The sequence below is a fragment of the Chiloscyllium plagiosum genome, unplaced genomic scaffold, assembly GCF_037043375.1.
Source record: "Chiloscyllium plagiosum isolate Xiang-an unplaced genomic scaffold, Cpla_swu_hap1 HiC_scaffold_3, whole genome shotgun sequence".
Classification (NCBI taxonomy): domain Eukaryota; kingdom Metazoa; phylum Chordata; class Chondrichthyes; order Orectolobiformes; family Hemiscylliidae; genus Chiloscyllium; species Chiloscyllium plagiosum.
Genome location: NW_028270141.1, coordinates 68620788 through 68642922, shown reverse-complemented (window position 1 = coordinate 68642922; position 22135 = coordinate 68620788). Strand labels below are relative to the sequence as shown.

Here is a 22135-nt window from a genome sequence, read left to right as displayed (position 1 = left end):
GTTGAGATTCTGAAGGGAGATTACAGAGAGTTAGGCAGGAATGTAAAAAGGAGGTCCTCGAGAGTAATAATATCTGGATTACTCCTGGTGCTACGATCTAGTGAGGGCAGGAATAGGAGGATAGAGCAGATGAATGCATAGCTGAGGAGCTGGTGTGTGGGAGCAGGATTCACATTTTTGGATCATTGGAATCTCTTTTGGGGTAGAAGTGACCTGTACAAGAAGGATAGATTGCAACTAAATTGGAAGGGGACTAATATACTGGCAGGGAGATTTGCTAGAGCTGCTCGGGAGGATTTAAACTAGGTTGGGGCGGGACCCAGGGAGATAGTGAGGAAAGAGATCAATCTGAGACTGATACAGTTGAGAACAGAAGCGAGTCAAACAGTCAGGGCAAGCAGGGACAAGGTAGGATTAATAAATTAAATTGCATTTATTTCAACAGGGAAGGCAGATGAACTTAGGGCATGGTTAGGAACATGGGACTGGGATATCATAGCAATTACAGAAACATGGCTCAGGGATGGGCGGGACTGGCAGCTTAATGTTCCAGGATACAAATGCTACAGGAAGGATAGAAAGGGATGCAAGAGAGGAAGGGGAGTGGCGTTTTTGATAAGGGATAGTATTACAGCTGTGCTGAGGGAAGATATTCCTGGAAATGTATCCAGGGAAGTTATTGGGGTGGAACTGAGAATTAAGAAAGGGATGATCACCTTATTGGGATTGTATTCTAGACCCCCTAATAGTCAGAGGGAAATTGAGAAACAAACTTGTAAGAAGATCTCAGCTATCTGTAAGAATAATAGGGTGGTTATGGTAGGGGATTTTAACTTTCCAAACATAGACTGGGACTGCCATAGCGTTAAGGGTTTAGATGGAGAGGAATTTGTTAAGTGTGTACAAGAAAGTTTTCTGCTTCAGTATGTGGATATACCTACTAGAGAAGGTGCAAAACTTGACCTGCTCTTGGGAAATAAGGCAGGGCAGGTGACTGAGGTGTCAGTGGGGGAGCACTTTGGGGCCAGCGACCATAATTCTATTTGTTTTAAAATAGTGATGGAAAAGGATAGATCAGATCTAAAAGATGAGGTTCTAAATTGGAGAAAGGCCAATTTTGACGGTATTAGGCAACAACTTTCGAAAGCTAATTGGGGGCAGATGTTCGCAGGTAAAGGGATGGCTGGAAAATGGGAAGCCTTCAGCAATGAAATAACGAGAATCCAGAGAAAGTATATTTCTGTTAGGGTGAAAGGAAAGGCTGGTAGGTATAGGGAATACTGGATGACTAAAGAAATTGAGAGTTTGGTTAAGAAAAAGAAGGAAGCATATGTAAAGTATAGACAGGATAGATCGAGTGAATCCTTAGAGTATAAAGGCAGTAAGAATATACTTAAGAGGGAAATCAGGAGAGCGAAAAGGGGGCATGAGATAGCTTTGGCAAATAGAATTAAGGAGAATCCAAAGGGCTTTTACAAATACATTAAGGACAAAACGGTAACTAGGGAGAGAATAGGGCCCCAAAAAGATCAGCAAGTGACCTTTGTGTGGAGCTGCAGAAATTGGGGGAGATACTAAATTAGTACTTTGCATCAGTATTTACTATGGAAAAGGATATGGAAGATATAAAATGTAGGTGACACCTGGAAAAATGTCCATATTACAGAGGAAAAAGTGTTGGATGTCATGAAATGCATAAAGGTGGATAAATCCCCAGGACCTGATCAGGTGTACCCTAGAACTCTGTGGGAAGCTAGAGAAGTGATTGCTGGGCCTCTTGCTGAAATATTTGTATCATCGATAGTCACAGGTGAGGTGCCGGAAGACTGGAGGTTGGCTAATGTGGTGCCACTGTTTTAAGAAGGGTGGTAAGGACAAGCCAAGGAACTATAGACCAATGAGCCTGACGTCGGTGGTGGGCAAGTTGTTGGAGGGAATCCTGCAGGACAGGATGTACATGTATTTGGAAAGGCAAGGACTGATTCGGGATAGTCAACATGGCTTTATGTATGGAAAATCATGTCTCACAAACTTGATTGAGTTTTTTTGAAGGAGTAACAAAGAGGATTGATGAGGGCAGAGTGGTAGATTTGATCTATATGGACTTCAGTAAGGCGTTCGACAAGGTTCCTCATGGGAGACTGGTTAGCAAGGTTAGATCTCACGGAATACAGGGAGAACTAGCCATTTGGATACAGAACTGGCTCAAAGGTAGAAGACAGAGGGTGGTGATGGAGGGTTGTTTTTCAGACTGAAGGCCTGTGACCAGTGGAGTGCCACAAGGATCGGTGCTGGGTCCTCTACTTTTTGTCATTTACATAAATGATTTGGATGCGAGCATAAGAGGTACAGTTCGTAACTTTGCAGATGACACCAAAATTGAAGGTGTAGTGGACAGCGAAGAGGGTTACCTCAGATTACAACAGGATCTGGACCAGATGGGCCAATGGGCTGAGAACTGGCAGATGGAGTTTAATTCAGATAAATGCGAGGTGTTGCATTTTGGGAAAGGAAATCTTAGCAGGACTTATACACATAATGATAAGGTCCTGGTGAGTGTTGCTGAACAAAGAGATCTTGGAGTGCAGGTTCATAGCACCTTGAAAGTGCAGTTGCAGGTAAATGGGATAGTGAAGAAGGTGTTTGGTATGCTTTCTTTTATTGGTCAGAGTATTGAGTACAGGAGTTGGGAGGTCATGTTGCGGCTGTGCAGAACATTGGTTAGGCCACTGTTGGAATATTGCATGCAATTCTGGTCTCCTTCCTATCGGAAAGATGTTGTGAAACTTGAAAGGGTTCAGAAAAGGTTTACAAAGATGTTGCCAGGGTTGGAGGATTTGAGCAATAGGGAGAGGCTGAACAGGCTGGGGCTGTTTTCCCTGGAGAGTCGGAAGCTGAGGGGTGACCTGATAGAGGTTTACAAAATTATGAGGGGCATGGATAGGATAAATACACAAAGTCTTTTCCCTGAGGTGTGGGAGTCCAGAACTAGAGGGCATAGGTTTAGGGTAAGAGGGGAAAGATATAAAAGAGACCTAAGGGGCAACCTTTTCACACAGAGGGTGGTACGTGAATGAGCTGCCAGAGGAAGTGGTGGAGGCTGGCACAATTGCAACGTTTAAGAGGCATTTGGATGGTTATATGAATAGGAAGAGTTTGGAGGGATATGGGCCGGGTGCTGGCAGGTGGGACTAGATTGGGTTGGGATATCTGGTCGGCATGGATGGGTTGGACTGGAGGGTCTGTTTCCATGCTGTGCATCTCTATGACTCTATGACTAAGTGTTTTGGGGATTTTTCGTACCCCCAGATCTATTCAAATCTGTCTAAACCAGTTCAAATCCCAAATCCAAGACCCAAACCATTCAAATCCCAACAATGAGCCCCCAAACATTTCTGACACGGGTAACCCCCCCCCCTCACCCCCTCCTCACCCCCTCCTCACCCCCTCACCCCCACTGCTTAATTTAAGCCAGCAACAGAGAAAGATTTATCCTGTGCAGAAATCTATGAAAACTTGAGAGGCCAAGAACTATTTAAGTAAAAATTAACAACTTTATTTCTTGAAGTATAACAGAGAATAATTAACTAACAACTATTTACAACTCCTTCCTCTAGCCTATCTTTTACTTTTCCTTCTATAATACTAGTCTGGGAAAACCCCTGATTAAGATTTACTGAAAAATTCAAATTTCAAAACCAGCCAGCTGTCGAATCTTCTCTTTGCAGGTTTGCTCTCCAGGTCGGTGTTGATGTTTCTTGCTGTGCAAACTCCTTCTCTAGACAGGTACCTCTCAGCCAGTTCTGCCTAGCAGCCTACATCTGTTGGTCTTTTGTCAGTTCTCCTCCAACTGTTCAATGTTCCCTGTCTTATACCACCAATGCATCGGATTGTATCATTGGCTTTTAATATTGTCAATATACTCAATTCAAACTTAATTGGAGTTTGGGTTTTTTTGGGGGTATAATTTAAACTGATTGGCCTAATTCAAATTTGTTTTTTGTCTCCGGGCAACCAGCTACCCTAGCTGCTGGACCACATGTTACATTGTATCTTATTCAGAACACTTGGTGCTGTCAGGTAGTTCTGCTCGCTTTTAACTCTCTTAAAGGTACAGTACACCCACATCTTCAAAACAGAATATTGATAGTTTTAAGCCAGAATGGTTGTTTGTGAGCATAATTGTTTCTGAGACAGTGGTTTATAAGAGAAGTGGAAGACAGTAAATATTTAATTCCAGCACTGCACCTTATGAAGGCTAAAATAAACAAGAGTTCATGCACCTGTTGAAAATTATGAAGTACAGGTCATCAGCTATAATGTGCGTTTTGTTTATGCGAATTCACTGTAACACAATTGACAAATTGGGGACACTGTTTCTAAACATGACTGTGTTTTAAACCGTGTGTTGGCTGACAGAAGAGGGTGGAAGAGAGGAAAACTCTGATGAGAGAGGTCTTTGATTATGTTTGTTGTTTTCCCATGGCAGTGGGAAGATGCCGTCAATGGATGGGAGGCTGGTTTATGTGATGGACTGGGCCATGTTCACAACTCTCTGTAGTTTCTTGTGGTGTTGGGAACAGCAGTTGCCATACCAAGCTGTGATGCATCCAGGAAGGGTGCATCTATAAAAATTGGTGAGACATGCTGAATTTCCTTAGCCTCCTGAGAAAGTAGTGATGTTGTTGTGTTTTTAGACTGTCGCGTTGACGTGGGTGAACCAGAACAGATTGTCAGTGATCATCACTCCCAGGAACTTGACACTTTCAACCATCTCTATTTCAGCACTATTGTTTGAGACATGCTCTCCACACTGCTTCCTGAAGTCAGTGACCAACTTTCATTTTGCTGATGTTGATGGAGAGGATTTTTCTTTACAAGTACTCAATCTCTTTTTTGTATTCTGTCTCATCGTTATTTGAGATCCAATCTATAATGGTAATGTCATCAGCAAACTTGCAAATATAGTTGGGTGGAATTCGACACATTTGTAAGTGTATAAGGAGTCTACTAGGGGTCTGAGTAGTCAGCTATGCAGAGTATTGGTGTAGAGGGTTATGCAGAAGGAGGCGTGGTCTCCTGTCCTTACTGATTGTGGTCTGTGGGGTCAGGAAATCGAGGATCCAGTTACCGAGCAGGGAGCTGAAATCCAGAGTGTTTTAGTGTAGAGATGAGTTTGTTTAAAATTATGATGTTGGAGGCAGAACTTAGTCAATAACTAGTCGCTTTCCATGAGTTCACTCTCAAGAAGGCCAATCTATCACTTGCAATGGTGACTGGGGATACAGATGCAGCTAACGCTGTTGGGATAGCTGTTAAAAGCGAGTAGAGAATACAATGACCATGTCAAGTTGGGATGTACTGTTGTCCATGATACTGTTCGACTTTGCTTTGTTGCCCATTATATCATGTAAGCCTTGCCACAAATGACAGTGTTGGTCTGGGTCTCAAGCATAGTTGGTATTGCCTCGTCATCTCTGATGGCTTTATGAAAGTCATACCTAAAATTTTCTGTATGCATCAGGGTTGTCCGACTTGTACACCTCAGACCTAGATATCAGTAGGGTGTGGATCTCTCAGTTCATTCATGGTTTCCGGCCGGTGAACATTCGGATTAACGTTTTCAGCACACAGTCTTCTACGTACTCACGAATGAAGTCTGTGACAGTGGTGGCATACTCGTTTCGGTTGGCCGCTGAGTTCTTGAATATGGACCAGTCCACCAAGCCTAAGCAGTCACATAGAAGCCCTTCCATTGCCTCATACCAACAACTGAGTGAAATTTGTCTTAATTTAATAAAACAACGAAAGTGCTTAATGTAAATCTAGATATATGTTCAATATTGAATGGATTAAAATATCATACTGTGAAAAAAAATTGCTAGCTATTAGGAGTTCCAAACAGAATGTGCATGGTGTCAGCTACTGCCACCTAATACAGACTTCAACATTATTATGCAATGTGAGTTGCTTTTGTAATGCTTCCTTCTGACCTGTTAGTGGTGCCCTATGTACAATGTGATTGCTACTAAAAAGTCTGCAGGTCTGCAGAGGCATCATATAAAATTTAGCCTTTCTGGTATTTTCTGCTACAACATGCTTCTAAACCTGTCTAAATGAGAAAAACGGGTTCTCGCTTTTCCCAAATGTTCTGAAAGATTATTTTTGTCACATTTAGTCACAGCTTCATGCATCTTTACTATTTTTAGATATTTCATGTGTATAACAACATATGGTAGCTTTAACTCTCAAAATCTCTTTGCATGGGGCTGTGGGGTCTCGGATTCAAAAAACAGTTGGCTGCAAAAATCATGGATAAACTGAAACCATCTTTTGTTTATTTCAATTTTCCCATCTGATTTCGTCTGAAAAAAATATTGTCTAAATATTACTGATGATCTCACTAAGGGGATTCAGCGCAGAGCAAGAGTTCTTGTAATAATAACACTCTCTATATCCCCTGACAACAGGTTGTAAGAGAGATTTAACAACATTATATTTCACTCTCTCCATGCAAATGCTGAGTAAAACCGAGAGACCTGAAATACCTCATCCAACTATTGATTTTTTGCAGACAAGACATTGAATATTGGTAAACCATATTGATAATTGAAAATCCCAAATACATTTTCAGAAGTGTTCAGGATGTTAGACCAATTACCATCACTAATTCAAGACATTATGGCCATTTGTAATGCCTTCATAATTTTCCTTTTTTTAAAATTCACTTGTGGGATGTGGGCATCGCTGGCTAGACTAGCATTTATTGCCCATACCTAGTTACACTTAAGAAGGTGGTGGTGAGCTGCCTTCTTGAACTGCTGTAGTCCACATGCTGTAGGTAAGCACACAATACTGTTGGGGAGGAGATTCCAGGATTTTGACCCAGCAATAGTGAAGGAACAGTGATATATTTCCACGCCTAGATGGTGAATGGGCTTGGAAGGAAAAATGCAGGTGATGCATTGTTATCTTTCAAGAAGGAAGTGGCCGTTACCTTAGAAGATGCTGTCTAAGAATCTTCAGTGATTTTCTACAGTGCACCTTGTAAATACGAAACTGAGCATTGGTGGTATAGGAAGTGGATGAGAGGGATAGATCAATAATATCAGTATTAACTGGAGAACAAATGAGAACTTCCTTGTCTCTACATTGTTACTTCATCACCTTTAAACATAACTCAGGAAACCTTGTGACGATGCCTGTCACTTTAACATGTTATTTTGTCCTTGGGTTTTTCTTTAGAAGTGGTTGCAAAGGCAGGGGTACTGAAATGCCTGGCAAAGAGCCTTGGTTAACAATGCCAGTTGAGTGGTCAGTTCTTCCAGTTCACATTTTTCTAGTTTGGTTTAGTTATAGCTGCTGGAGAGAAAAAGGTCTATGCTTCCGCAGATGATCCCTGTCTGATGTTTCTCCTGAAACCTCTCTTGCCTGTAAGAACCTGTGTTTTGATTTACCTTTTGCCAAAGGTGTGTTTATGGGATGTTGCAGAAACTGGAACAGCTCCTTAGTTAAGTTGCAGTTTTGAGTCAGTTGAGTTTTCAAATAGTTGTTATTTCAAATTCTGTTTTCTTTTGATCGTGCTTGCACTGTAGCACTTAAATAAATTATGTTTTGCTTAAAGCCAAGTGGTTTGACCAGCTGCTTCACCCCAGGAAGATCCACTTCACATCTGCCCTTAAAATAAGAAAAAGTTAGGGTCTAGGCTACTTTCTTGAATGATCTTGAGGGGGTTTGGCCTGGTCCATGACAACCTTTCCACTGAATACAGCCAACTACAATCAAAGAAATAACTTCTATTTATAAAGCAACCTTCATGATCTCAGGACACAACAGAACACTTCCAGTGAAAGAGTTCTGAGATTATAGCTCTATCAGAATGCCATGGTCGCAGCAACCACATTTCACAGCAAGGTGCCACAAACTGAAATATTAGAATGACCAAACAATCTGCTTTTTGGGAAAACTATTTACCAGGATAGTGCATTAGAACTACCCAGGTTTGCGACTACACTTCATTTGATTCACTTTGCATCATTGTAAATATCCCACTTTAGATCAAAGTTAGCAGTTTCAGAAGCATCTCAGCACAACAAATAATCATCTTCTCCATCTATTAAATGCATAATCTACATATGTCTTTGCCTAATCTGATGGCAGTTATAATTAGGGAGAACACGTACATTTCCATTTTTTTAAGTGAAAAGTTTTTTTCCCTCCAATTATCCACTAGAATTGTTTCAAACCTTTCTACTCCACGGTTTAGTTTTGAGAATACTGAAATTCATGGGTTTTCCACCCAAGTTAGCATAACAGGTACTTATATTTTTGCAACCTCATGGTAACAAATTACTAGAAACTGGTAACTTCAGTCTGCAGTCGTTAGTCTCCGAGCAATCTTGGACTTTCACCACACACCAGAGTTTTGTTACATTAGATAGCTACACCTACCAGCTATTGCTGTGAAAACTTTCCTGGATTTAAGGTTTGGGTTGGCCCACTGAAGTGCATAGGCATTCCATTACCAGTAATGGCTTGGTAATTTGGATGATTTTCCAAGACCTATCCCAATATTTGTATCTCAGGATCACACCACAGATTAGTCCATGTTTTCCTGAAGTATTTGACTTTGAGCATCAGGGCAGATTCCTTCTTCCATTTTCTTTATCAGTTTTTCACTAACACCAAATTCCCTTGCTGCAGCACAGTTATTTGTCAAGTTAACAAATATTACTAGTTTTAGCTCAAAGCCAGATTTGTACTGCATTCTTTTTGTCAAGTGGTCCATTTCTGTTCTTCCAACAGCATGCACAATCTTCTCTATGTGGACATGTTTTAAATTCCAGTGCATCATCTTGGTAACCATCTGTGTTGTCACCTTGATCTCATACACTGTCTTCAGGTAAGTAAAATATGCATTTTGAGATGAAAAACTAAGCTGAAAATAAATGCAAGTATAGAATATTTTAGCAAGAAAGGACTGAACTAATATGCCAAGTAAAAATATGATCATTTGGACCATAGAATGTGTTATCTTATCCACCATTATCTATGGCATATTAAGATATTAACAGAGGTGGTGATAAATAAGTCATGGTGCACCCAGACACCAATAACATAGGTGTGATTAAAGAAATTTGAATATCTAGGGATCATATTGAAAAGTTGAACCACAAAAGTGTACTGTCTGAGGTATTAGCAAATTTGCATACAGTAAACAAGACCAAAGAGTTAACTCTGTTTGTTCACTCTGGATATGAGCTTTACAGGCTGAGCCAGCAACAATTCTTCATTAAAAAAAGAACCGCAGATGCTGTACATCAGAAACAAAAACATAAGTTTCTTCAAAAGCTCGGTGAGTCTGGTAGCATGTGTGGATAGATATCAGAATTAACGTCTTGGGTTCAGTGACCCTTCCTCCGAATTGCCATTGGAAGAGTGATGGTGAGCTAACTGCTTGAACTGCCGCAGTCCAATAGGTGTCGGTAGACTTAAAATGCCATTAGGCAGGGAGTTCTAAATGGGTGACTCAAAGATTAGTGTCTGAAAAAGAGTTTCCAAGTCATATGACTTTGGTACAGGTGCACAATCTTTTATCTGAAATGCTTGGGACCAGCTGGTTTTCGGAATTCAGAATTTTTCAAATTTCAGAATAAGTGACAATTTGATGGTGAAAGTTTAAAAAACCTTACCGGAGGAGCAGACTCTGAGTAAAACGGGCCTTGAGAGAAAAATTGAGGCCTGCCATAGCTGGGCCACGTCTTCCCATATCGCAACCGAGTGACACGCATAGAGTGCATGCTGACTTGGGTTAACTGGTTGCACGCCAAACAACCTTGATAATGAGAAAACAATTTCACAAAAAGCCTCTGGACTTTGGGGATTTCGGGTAAAGGGTTGTCTACCTGTACCAGTACTGCAAAAATAAGAGGCTTACCCAGAAGATAGTAGAAGCTGGGTCTTTAGATGTATTCAAGACTGAACTACACAGATTTTTCATCAAGAGACCCGAGGGTTGTCAGGTTTAGACAGGAATGTGGTGATGAGACCACAGATTGGCAGAAGGGCCAAATAAGCATGAAGGGCCAATTCATGCTTGTAGGTCCGATGTTCCCAGCCTCTATGAAATGTGCCATTGGGACAGCTTCCACAAAACCACACTGGAACCAGGATTCTGGCAAATTGAATATTATGGACTTTAACTAAATACTAAGGGGGAGAAATGTTCAAATGAGGGGTGATTTTGAACATTAAAAGAGCAAGATACAGGTGAGGTGCCAGAAGACTGGAAGTTGGCTCACATTAATGCCACTATTTAAGAAAGGTGGTAAGGAGAAGCCAGGGAATTATGGACTGGTGAGCCTGACATAGAGGGTGGGCAAGTTATTGGAGGGAATCCTGAGAAACAGGATTTACATGTATTTGAAAGACAAGGACTGATCAGTGATAGTCAGCAGGGCTTATGCCCGAAACGTCGATTCTCCTGTTCCTTGGATGCGGCCTGACCTGCTGCGCTTTTCCAGCAACACATTTTCAGCTCTGATCTCCAGGATCTGCAATCCTCACTTTCTCCTTTATGCATGAGAAATCATGCCTCACTAACTTCATTGAGATTTGTGAATAAGTAACTAGGAGGATTGATGAAGGCAGAGTGGTAGGCATGATTGATATGGACTTCAGTAAGGCATTCAACAAGGTAGATTGGTTAGCATGGGGAACCATTAAGGGAAAACTAACCACTTAGATACAGAACTGGCTCTGAAGTAAAAGACAGAGGATGGTGATGGAAGGTTGCTTTTCAGACTAGAGGCCCGTGATCAGTGGTGTGTCCACTACTTTCCAGCAATGAATATGGGAGGTATAATTAGTAGGTTTGCAGATGACACCAAAATTGGAGGTGTAGTTGACAGCGAAGCAGGTTACCTCAGATTACAATGGGATTTTGATGAGATGGGCTAAGGAGTGGTAGATGGAGTTTAATTTAGATAAATGGGAGATGCTACACTTCAGAAAGGCAAATCAGGGCAGAACGTATACACTTAATGGTAAAGTCCTGCAGTGTGTTGCTGCACAAAGAGACCTTGGAGTGCAGGTTAGTGGTTCCTTGAAAGTGGAGTCACAGGTAGACAGGATGTTTGCTTGCCTTTATTGGTCAGTGCATTGAGTATAGGAGTTAGGAGGGCATGTTGTGGCTGCACAGAACACATTGGTTAGGCTACTTTTGGAATACAGCATTCAATTTTAGTCTCCATGCTACAGGAAAGATTTGAAACTTGAAAGGGTGCAGAAATGATTTACAAGGATATTGCCACGATTAGAGGATTTGAGCTTTAAGGAGATACTGAATAGGCTGGGGCTATTTTTGCTGGAGCATCAGAGGCTGAGGGGTGACCTTATAGAAATTTATAAAATCATGAGGGGAACAGATAGGGTGAATATCCAAGATCATTTCCCCCGGGTAAGGGAGTCCAAAACTAGAGGGCATGGGTTTAAGATGAGAGGGATTTAAAAGGAACTTAAGGGACAACTTTTTCAGGCAGAGGGTGGTGCTCGTGTAGAATGAGGTGCCAGAGGAAGTGCTGGAGGCTGGTACAACATTTGAAAGGCATCTGAATGGGTATATGAGTTGGAAGAGTTTAGAGGGATATGGACCAAGTGCTGGCAAATGGGACTTGGTTATTTTATGCTATCTGGTCAGCATTGATGAGTTGGTGCAAAGGGTCTATTTCCATGTTATACAGCTCTAAATAGAAAAAATACTGAGTATTGAAAATGATAACTAATGTCATAGGAAGGAACAATGTGCAAACATAAAAATGCACCACTATATAAGATTTAAAAGTAGTGAAACATGGCAAAAAGACAGGGAAAGGCTCTTTATTGAATGCACAAATGAAAACAAAAATTGCTGGAACACTCAAGTCTGGTAGCATCTGTGGAGAGAAAGCAAAGTTGACATTTTGAGTCCTGGGACTCCTCTTCAGAATACACACATTTACCCCAAGTCAGGGGAATTGATAGCACAAATAGAAGTAAAATAGAAGTAAAGGTTTAACGTGAGCTATTCTTTTAAAAAAAATGTTGTAAGCTGACAACTGCTAAAACCAAAACATTTGAGGGTATGAGACATTGATTTTGGTTCACAGGATCAAAAATGTAAATTAGTTTGGATAGAAATAATAAAGGAGTCACTGATGGAGGTAGATTAGAAGCCCCTGAACTGTAATAGCTTCACTACAAGACTGCTGAGTACTAGGATGATCTCTGGTATGCAGGAATTGTTTAATGAGCAAAGCCTAAAGGGGACTCCAATTACTGGAGTTATAAGAACAAGTGGTGATCTCATTGAAATATATTGGATTCTTAACTGGTTTGACAGCATAATTGCTCTCACAGGAGTGTCTAGGACCGGAGGGCGTTGTTTCAGGTTATTTAAGACTGAGATGAGGAGGAATGTCTTCACTGAGGATTGAGTACCTTTGAACACCTTGTCACAGAACTGTATGGGCAGAGTCCATGTGTACATTTAGGGATGAGACTGATAGAATTATCAATAGCGTTAACAAGGGTTACAGGAAAAGGCAGGACAGTGAATGTGAAAAAATGCTGGATCAGCAATGATCATATTGAACGGTGGAGCAGACTCGAAAGGGCTGAGTGTCCTACTCTTGTTCATACGTATAAAGAACTGTATCCCTTGGTAACAAAAAAAATCAAATCTCTCAGCCCCCCTCCTCAACTTCATTGCTCACGCATTGTAATCTGTCCCTCTTCTAAACATTTTGGAAAATATTAAAAAGCAGGCATCATTTTGCCTGTCCAGAAAACGCCATCATAAAGACTGAATTTCATACTGTTTTTACTATTATATCTTATGTAGTCTAGGTCAGTTAAGATTAAAACAAAAGTTTTTAAATAAGGAAATGCAAAACATTACTAGAAATTGTAGACGTTTTGAAAAATAGAAACTGTATTGTGCTGAGCATTTCTGCTATTATGGAACCACCTCCTTTAATTCTCTTTATTGGCAGTGAGTCACATTGAACATTGTTCGGTGCCGCCAGAAAGTCTCGAGCTTTTGGTCCCCAAATATACTTTTTATATAAAAAGTGTAGACAAGTATAAACAGGCTACATAGCCACAGGAGTCATCACAGTGACATCTACACAGTTCTCAATCTAACTCTGCAGTAATCATGTCGGAGTGTAAGACCTACCTTAATAGCCTGCAATGTCTAACCTTCCATCAACCCCACTGTCTGCTGTTCAATGCTTACCCAAAATGTCTGTGGTCTAAATTCTTCACTTCCCAATTTCTTTACCACCAGCTCCCTCACATCTTATGCCCAACACTCATCCAGGGGTCGAATGTTCAATACCCAAACCCTTCCTAGCAGTTTTCAACTCATCTTCACTTCTTGCCTCTGCTGTCCTCCACCCTGTCACATAGGCCTCCGTATAGCTGGCTGCAATTGGGAAAATGATTAAAAATAGATACATCATGCCTTTCTTTTAAGTTTTGCAGAACCTCTAGGAAACCTGCATTTCCGAGACACTAAATCCCACAGATCGCTTTAGTTATTATCATAGCCGTTGTTACTCTGTACCCAGAATGGTAATGTTCAAACAGGATGTGTTTTGGGAAAGCTATCAGATTGCCCCTGGAGAGAAGTATAGAGAACAACTGTTTCTTACTTTCCTTGAAGACAATTTTTTAAAGAGTTGTATCGGGAACAAACAATCCAGCCTAACAGTCTACGGGGTCAACCACACAGCCATGTAATGAGTTGTGACCATCTCTTGTGGACACAGCACTTACCTTGCTTAATATAGCTCACCAAAGACTTGGTGCATTATCACTAGAAGTGAAAGTTCCAGTTGTTAAGGATTGACTCATGCTGTGTAGTATGCAGGTACAGCCAGGTCTGGTCTAACACAAGCCTAATTGATAGCCAACTCTGCCCTTCACCAACCTTATTACAAGCACAGACTCTTTGCCCATCTTTCATTTGTTTTTCTTGGTTTTTTGGCAAATGTCAAATGTTTGGTGACAGTGCACCTGGAACTCTCCTGCAAGGCAACAGCCACAGTAGCTGGCTCTAGCTTTTCCAATCACAGGTTCCTACCCTTCTGGCTTTGTTCTTTCTCCAGAGATTTTGAATCTTAAGGTACAACAAAATCATTAGCAACAGAATCTGTGATTGGAGCAGAAGTTCCTTTCAGAGTCTGACTTCATGGTCACTGCTCCACCAACCACATTTCCAGGATCCATTCCTGCTCTCACTAATGGCAGAACGAAGATTTATTTTGAACCCTGTACAATCTGAAAGCCAGAACTTATATTTTATCATTGTAAATATTTAAACTCTGTTAGGATTTAAAAAAAGGAAATTTTAATCATGCCAGAGCTCAGTTATTTCTCTATGAAGCATTTAAAACATGCCTGTTTAAGTTCTCTCATACATTCTCAATAAAACAAAAACTGTTTATAAATATCCATATAGCAAGGTTAAATGCTTCAAATAAGTTATACCTTTCTAAAAGAACAAACTAAATGGAAACAAGTTTTGATTTGACAAGTGCATGTTGATGTTTATCCTCAAGTCTTGCAATTACAGTCCCAATTTCTGCCTTTTTTAAAAAAAAACTTGCCTTACCTTAACTAACTGTTTAACCTATTCTTAGATAATAGAACATAGACATAGAACATAGAACATAGAACAATACAGCACAGAACAGGCCCTTCGGCCCACGATGTTGTGCCGAACATTTGTCCTAGCTTAAGCACCCATCCATGTACCTATCCAATTGCCGCTTAAAGGTCACCAAAGATTCTGACTCTGCCACTCCCACAGGCAGTGCATTCCATGCCCCCACCACTCTCTGGGTAAAGAACCTACCCCTGACATCTCCCCTATACCTTCCACCCTTCACCTTAAATTTATGTCCCCTTGTAACACTCTGTTGTACCCGGGGAAAAAGTTTCTGACTGTCTACTCTATCTATTCCTCTGATCATCTTATAAACCTCTATCAAGTCACCCCTCATCCTTCGTCGTTCCAACAAGAAAAGGCCTAGCACTCTCAACCTATCCTCGTACGACCTATTCTCCATTCCAGGCAACATCCTGGTAAATCTTTCTCTGCACCCTCTCCAAAGCTTCCACATCTTTCCTAAAGTGAGGTGACCAGAACTGCACACAGTACTCCAAATGTGGCCTAACCAAAGTCCTGTACAGTTGCAACATCACTTCACGACTCTTGAATTCAATCCCTCTGCTAATGAACGCTAATACACCATAGGCCTTCTTACGAGCTCTATCCACCTGAGTGGCAACTTTCAAAGATCTATGAACATAGACCCTAAGATCTCTCTGTTCCTCCACCTCACTAAGAACCCTACCGTTAACCCTGTATTCCGCATTCTTATTTGTCTTTCCAAAATGGACAACCTCACACTTGGCAGGGTTGAACTCCATCTGCCACTCCTCAGCCCAGCTCTGCATCATATCTAAGTCTCTTTGCAGCCGACAACTGCCCTCCTCACTATCCACAACTCCACCAATCTTCGTATCATCTGCAAATTTACTGACCCACCCTTCGACTCCCTCTTCCAAGTCATTAATAAAAATTACAAACAGCAGAGGACCCAGAACTGATCCCTGCGGAACTCCACTTGTAACTGGGCTCCAGGCTGAATATTTGCCATCTACCACCACTCTCTGACTTCGACCGGTTGGCCAGTTTTCTATCCAATTGGCCAAATTTCCCTCTATCCCATGCCTCCTGACTTTCCGCATAAGCCTACCATGGGGAACCTTATCAAATGCCTTACTAAAATCCATGTATACTACATCCACTGCTCTACCCTCATCCACATGCTTGGTCACCTCCTCAAAGAATTCAATAAGATTTGTAAGGCAAGACCTACCCTTCACAAATCCGTGCTGGCTGTCCCTAATCAAGCAGTGTCTTTCCAGATACTCATAAATCCTATCCCTCAGTACCCTTTCCATTACTTTACCTACCACCGAAGTAAGACTAACTGGCCTGTAATTCCCGGGGTTATCCCTATTCCCTTTTTTGAAAAGGGGCACAACATTCGCCACTCTCCAATCCCCTGGTACCACCCCCGTTGACAGTGAAGACGAAAAGATCATTGCCAACGGTACTGCAATTTCCTGTCTTGCTGCCCACATAATCCTAGGATATATCCCATCAGGCCCAGGGGACTTGTCTATCCTCAAGTTGTTCAAAATGTCCAACACATCTTCCTTCCTAACAAGTATCCCCTCTAGCTTACCAGTCCATTTCACACTCTCCTCTTCAACAATACGGTCCCTCTCGTTCGTAAATACTGAAGAAAAGTACTCATTCAAGACCTCTCCTATCTCTTCCGACTCAATACACAGTCTCCCACTACTGTCCTTGATCGGACCTACATTCTCATGTTTCTCACATACGCATAAAATGCCTTTGGGTTATCCTTGATCCTATCCTATAATGTTTGCTTTATTCAGAAATGCTGGCTGCACTTTTTAAAGCTTCACAACATTCCGTATAAAATGGATTTCTCCTGCTGTTTAAAGTGAATTTGAATGCAAGAAGTTTAATACAATGCACCCCTAGCTCCAGCCTCCCAAACTCAGGATATAGTCTGTTTCGAATTGCTTGACCTCATCCCCTCATAATTCTCTAAATGTTTTCACCAACTAAAACTCTTGTAATGAAAAAGCATTCTCCAGTTTTCAAGGAAAAACAAATTCAGCAGTCATCATCTAGAGATTGGTATTTCACCTTGAGGCAAAGGGAAAACTGCTTCTCAACTCACCAAGGACATCTGTTATTCCAGTGCAGCAGCAAGTACAGAAGCAAACAAGATCAATGTGACAAGTCTGGAGGAGACTGCACAGGAAAAACAGCCATTCTAATTTTCTTTAATATGAAAACAGATCCTTTTGTACACTTACTGAATGTTCTGTTACAATCTTGATAGACAAATTGGACTAAAACCAGAACTCTGACCTTCAGCTGAAGGACAAATTACACACACATGGTTATGGAAAAACAAAGCAGTTTGAACTTTTATTTGGATGCATCTCATTAATAGTTTACATCGCTATATATCGAGTGAAATTAAATGCAGCATGATTTTACCAGATAATTGTAATAAACACTCAAATATTTGTACCCTGAATAAATTAGTACCATTCTGGACTGGTAACAGACTTGTTCCAAGTAGTTTCAAAAAAATACTAAAACAAGTACCTGTATATCCCTTCCCACATTTGCAAAGCAGAATGCTAAAAAATAGTTTTGCTCTCTCTCACATACTGCTAGTAGCAGGTGACAGCATTAGTACCGCTAAAATTGTCAAAAGATCTGCAATTCAGCACCAGTTTTGCACAATATTCAACCAGCTACGTCATCCCAACTGGCGAAGCAACCGGTCAGCAATTTTCTTTTCTTGGAAAGATCACTACAAAATAGTTTCTCTCATGAATGGTGCTCATCCAGCTTTGACAACTCTACACAATATGCTATAATCATTTTATAATATTCTATACAGCAGTTCTCATCAGATCCTCAACCATTTTTTAGACAGCTGTTGAAAATACATGTAAAAGTAAAATTAACTAGTACAACAGCTTGCTTCAAGTACTATGTTGATTATTAAAGCTCTGACTTATCTATCAATTTGTAAATCAGAGCCACTTCTACAGCCATTTCAACAGCAAAAAGTAAAACAAGTCAGAAAAAGACCAAGAGCAACCGAAGTGGAAAACTGTAAAAAAAATGAATCTTGCATTAAAAAGCAGAAAATGAACATTTAGAGACCAGACTTCAGCGCATTTAAGGAACAAAAACTGAATCAAAGCAAGCTCCATAGAAGACATCACTATTTTAAATTTACTTCAGGAATTGCTTAAAAGTTAGTGCTTGAGTACACAGAATAATCCATACCAGTTAAATACACTAAATGGAATACAAAAGTGCACACAATTTGCCTTTGTTTATTTTTGTGAACTGAAATATCATTCAATGAAAGGAGGGCCAAATCACTGGCTTCTATATGCCAGACAGATGCCATGCTTCTATAGAGTGGAAGCAAACTTCCAATTCCAGACTACAAAATGAATTACCCAAGATAATCTCCAGTTTGATGGGCGAAATGCCACATGTAACCTGAACAAGTTCAAGTTTTCTTTCATTTTACTGGCACTGACCAACCAGTACTGCATCAATAAATATGACCGATCACATACAATGCTGCACAGAATTAAAGGAGGTCTGGTAAGTGGCTATAAACAGAGTCCAGAAGTTTCTGACTGGCACCCTGACTCTTCCCTCCAGCAATCTCGAACAGCTTATCCAATTTGTCCTCAGCATGGGGAATCTCTTCTATCACTCCGAGCTCCTCCTGGTTAAGAATATGAAGTGTGTCATCAAATATAGGCTGCAGGTCACAAGGATCCAAACGTACCTGGCGTAAAATGGTGTCTTTCTTTTCTGCAATTTAGAATAGAAATAAATATTTAGGCCCATTTAAACATTTTGAACAGTTCTACGTAAAGAAGTCTCAAATGAAAATACTTGACAATTCGAAGTTTGCATTTAAAACAAAACTTCTCTCATGTTTGCTTCTTATCTTTCTAAGAGTAATAAATTCAAGCTAGGATACAATTTCATCGATGTCTTCTAATACCTGACCTACAAGGCCATGCTGCACAGAGAAGTAGAACAGCCAAGGAGAGACATGTGCATGTTGTGAAATTGTTCAATTCTGAGGGCATCAGAAATAGACATTGACTATCATGACCCTCAGCAGAGACCACAGAATGTTCAACAGAATGAGCCTGCCTCTTGCTGATTTTTTTTCCTCATGTTCAGGATGAGATCAGTCAAATGTAGTTGTTCTTTTGCCATTGCAGCTAAAAATCAGTTCAGGTTCCTGAGAGAGCACCTGACTAGTTTTGTTACAAATTGAGCCATCAGTTCAGGTTTTTAAGATCCTAAACCTTGTATCAGTGTTCATCCATACCTTTGTATGTTCACTCCAAGGAATGACCACCATTCGGACTTATTTTAAAACTTGGGATTGTTGAATGTATAAATTGTTTTGCTGAACAAAGAAAAATATCCCAGTATCAACTTCACAAAAAAAGCACTGTAACAAGATATGGTCACCACAATCTCTCCAAAATCTACTGAAGGTTTTTTTTAAAGGTATTGTGCATCACTGAGGTCATGGCTTCACAGCTGCCCCTACCAGTAAAGCTTTAATAAGTTGTGGAGGAAGGTTAATACTGCTTTCAGTCAGCAGACAACTTGTTGAAAGAAACACTGTATAATTATGACTGAGGAACGGAATAGCTTAGGGCTTGTAGCAGCAACTTTAAGACACCATTACTTCCAATGGCTCTCACGCAGCTCTAAATTATGAATTTATTTAGACCAGCTGTTCCTGGAAATGTCTTTGCAAATAAAATTTAAAATCAAATAAAACGGATGCAGTTCTTAAAATAAAGAGTAGAATTAACAGTGTATGAAACCATTCCTAATTTTAAATGGGTTTCGGAATTCTTTTCTTATTAAACTAAATAGCTGAATAACAGGTGAACTATTAGAAACTATTACAAATGAAATAGAGTTTTTACCTTTGGAAATGAAAGATCCAGTTCTGCTGAGAACTGAAGATGAAGTACTGGAAGTTGAGTCACAGCGAAGTAGGGGCTCTGATTCATCCACAAAAAATACTTTTGTCTTGTCAGCTGAAGATGTTTCAACAGCGGAATTGGGAGCAGCGGAATTGGGAGCAGCGGAATTGGGAGCAGCGGAATTGGGAGCGACTCCATTTTTATTGTTGACGACAGGAACAAGTTTCTCAAGATCCAGCTGGAAAAGAAAACATTTTACATTTTAAAACATCTGCAAAATAAAGTAACTGAAACCAAAAAGGAATCCAAGTATGTGCATATAGGAAACAGACAAAATTGAAATAGTTGGAATAATTTCAGCTTGGGAAATGAGATAAAGTTATTAGCCTTATTTAAATTATTCAAAGTTGCCAAGTGGGAATGAAATGAGGATTTGTTTCTACAACAAGGACTGTACAGAAATGGTAGCATTTCTTCTATCATTAGATTTGGATCTAATTTTTAGATGAGGCTACAACATAGAATTGCATTCATGCTGAACAACAGAAACAATGTACAGTAGGCAGAGCTGAATGATCCCATAATAATGAATCAGGTACAAGTTCTACAGATGGCCACATACAGTCATGTTTACTGTTAATCAGAAACTAACTAACTGAAAATAGTTTCTAAAAATATCCCTGAATGAAGCAGAAAAATGGCATGTCAGACAAGGCCGAAGCATTTCCAATCATTTTTAGCCTGAAGCACCAAATAGATAATCCGGATATGTGTCGCTGAAAAAGCGCAGCAGGTCAGGCAGCATCCAGGGAACAGGAGAATCGACGTTTCAGGCATAAGCCCTTCTTTCATTCCTGAAGAAGGGCTTATGCCCGAAACGTCGATTCTCCTGTTCCCTGGATGCTGCCTGACCTGCTGCGCTTTTCCAGCAACACATTTTCAGCTCTGATCTCCAGCATCTGCAGACCTCACTTTATCCTCAAAGATAATCCGGATAGCCAATTGCAGCATCACAAATACCAGTCCTCAACTAACCCTGCTCCTCGGATGCTGCCTGACCTGATGTGCTTTTTCAGCACTACTCTAATCTTGATTCTAATCTCCAGTACTCACTTTCTCCTGGTTAGTAAGGTTAGATCACATGGGATCCAGGGGAACTAGCCAATCAGATACAAAATTAGCTTGAAGGTAGGAGATAGAAGGTGGTGGTAGAGGATTGCTTTTTAAGACTAGAGGCCTGTGACCAGCGGTATGCCACAAAGATCACCGTTGGGTCCACACTGCTTTTCATCATTTATATAATTGAATTGGATGTGAATTTAGGTGGCATGGTAGTAAGTTTGCAGGTGACAAAAATTGTGGTGTAGTGGACACTGAAGATCATCTCAGAGTATAATGGGACCTTGATTAGATGGGCCAATGGGCTGAGGAGAGGTGTTGCATTTTGATAAGTCCTGCCCTGGTTTGTCTTATACACTTAATGGTAGGGCCCTGGGGAGCATTGCTGAACAAACAGACCAAGGGGTGCATATGCATAGTTCCTTGAAAGTTGAGTCACAGGGTAGTGAAGGCAGTGCTTGGCATGCTTACCTTCATTGGTCAGAACATTTGAATGTAGGAGTTGGGATGTCATGTTGCAGCAGTACAGAACATGGGTTAGAACACTCTTAGAATATTGCATACAATTCTGGGCACCCTTCCATAGGAAAGGTATTGTTACAATGTGAGAGGGTGCAGAAAAGATTTCCAAGGATATGGAGCGTTTGAGCTATAAGTAGAGGCTGAATAGGGTGGGGCTTTTTTCTCTGGGGTGGAGGCTGAGGGGTGATCTTATAGATATTTATAAAATCATGAGGTGGATGGAATGAATAGCCTAGGTTTAAAGTGAAAGGGGAAAGCTTTACAGAGGACCAGAGGATAAACTTTTTCCACGCAGAGGGCGGTGTGTGTATGGAACAAGCTGCCAGAGAAACAGGGAAGGCAGATACAATTACAACATTTAAAAAGCATCTGGATGGGTACAAGAATAGGAAAGGTTTAGAGGGATATGGGCCAAATGCTGGCAAATGGGACTAGGTCAGATTGGAATGTCTTGTTGGTGCGGAAAGGTTAGACCAAAGGGTCTGTTTCTGTGCAGTACGACTCAGAGGTTACCTTTATCAATGATGGGATAAAATGGAGGATTTAACAGAATCAAGACTTTTTGGAAAGCACACAGTAAAGAAGAGTTAAAAGGGACAATTAGGGTTATGACCTTGAGTGATAAGCAGGCTTGAGGGGCTGTATGGTCAACTCCTGCTTTGATTTCTCAAGTTCTTATATACAAGGGTTGAGAGGTTGTAGAAAAGCAAAGATGGAGACTTATTTACATGGAATGAGAATAAGAATTTTAAAATGAGTTATTGGAAGATCTAGAAACAATGTAGATGAACAAAAGCAGACTGATGAGCTGACTTGATGTGTTCAGCCAGTCAGGCTG

The 22135-nt window shown here is 40.7% G+C and overlaps 1 protein-coding gene across 1 annotated transcript in view; it reads right to left on the bottom strand.

Moving 5' to 3' along the window:
• Positions 1-17055: 17055 nt before the first annotated feature.
• The window catches only part of tnfrsf21 (tumor necrosis factor receptor superfamily, member 21), a 75849-nt gene continuing 70769 nt past the window's right edge, over positions 17056-22135 (bottom strand). Inside the window, exons 5-6 of the mRNA XM_087980141.1 lie at positions 19657-19894; positions 17056-18508 (exon numbers count right to left, since the gene is read on the bottom strand). Of these exons, the coding sequence (XP_087836267.1) occupies positions 18279-18508; positions 19657-19894 (468 nt within the window). The 3' untranslated portion in view covers positions 17056-18278. The remainder of the gene's footprint in view (positions 18509-19656; positions 19895-22135) is intronic.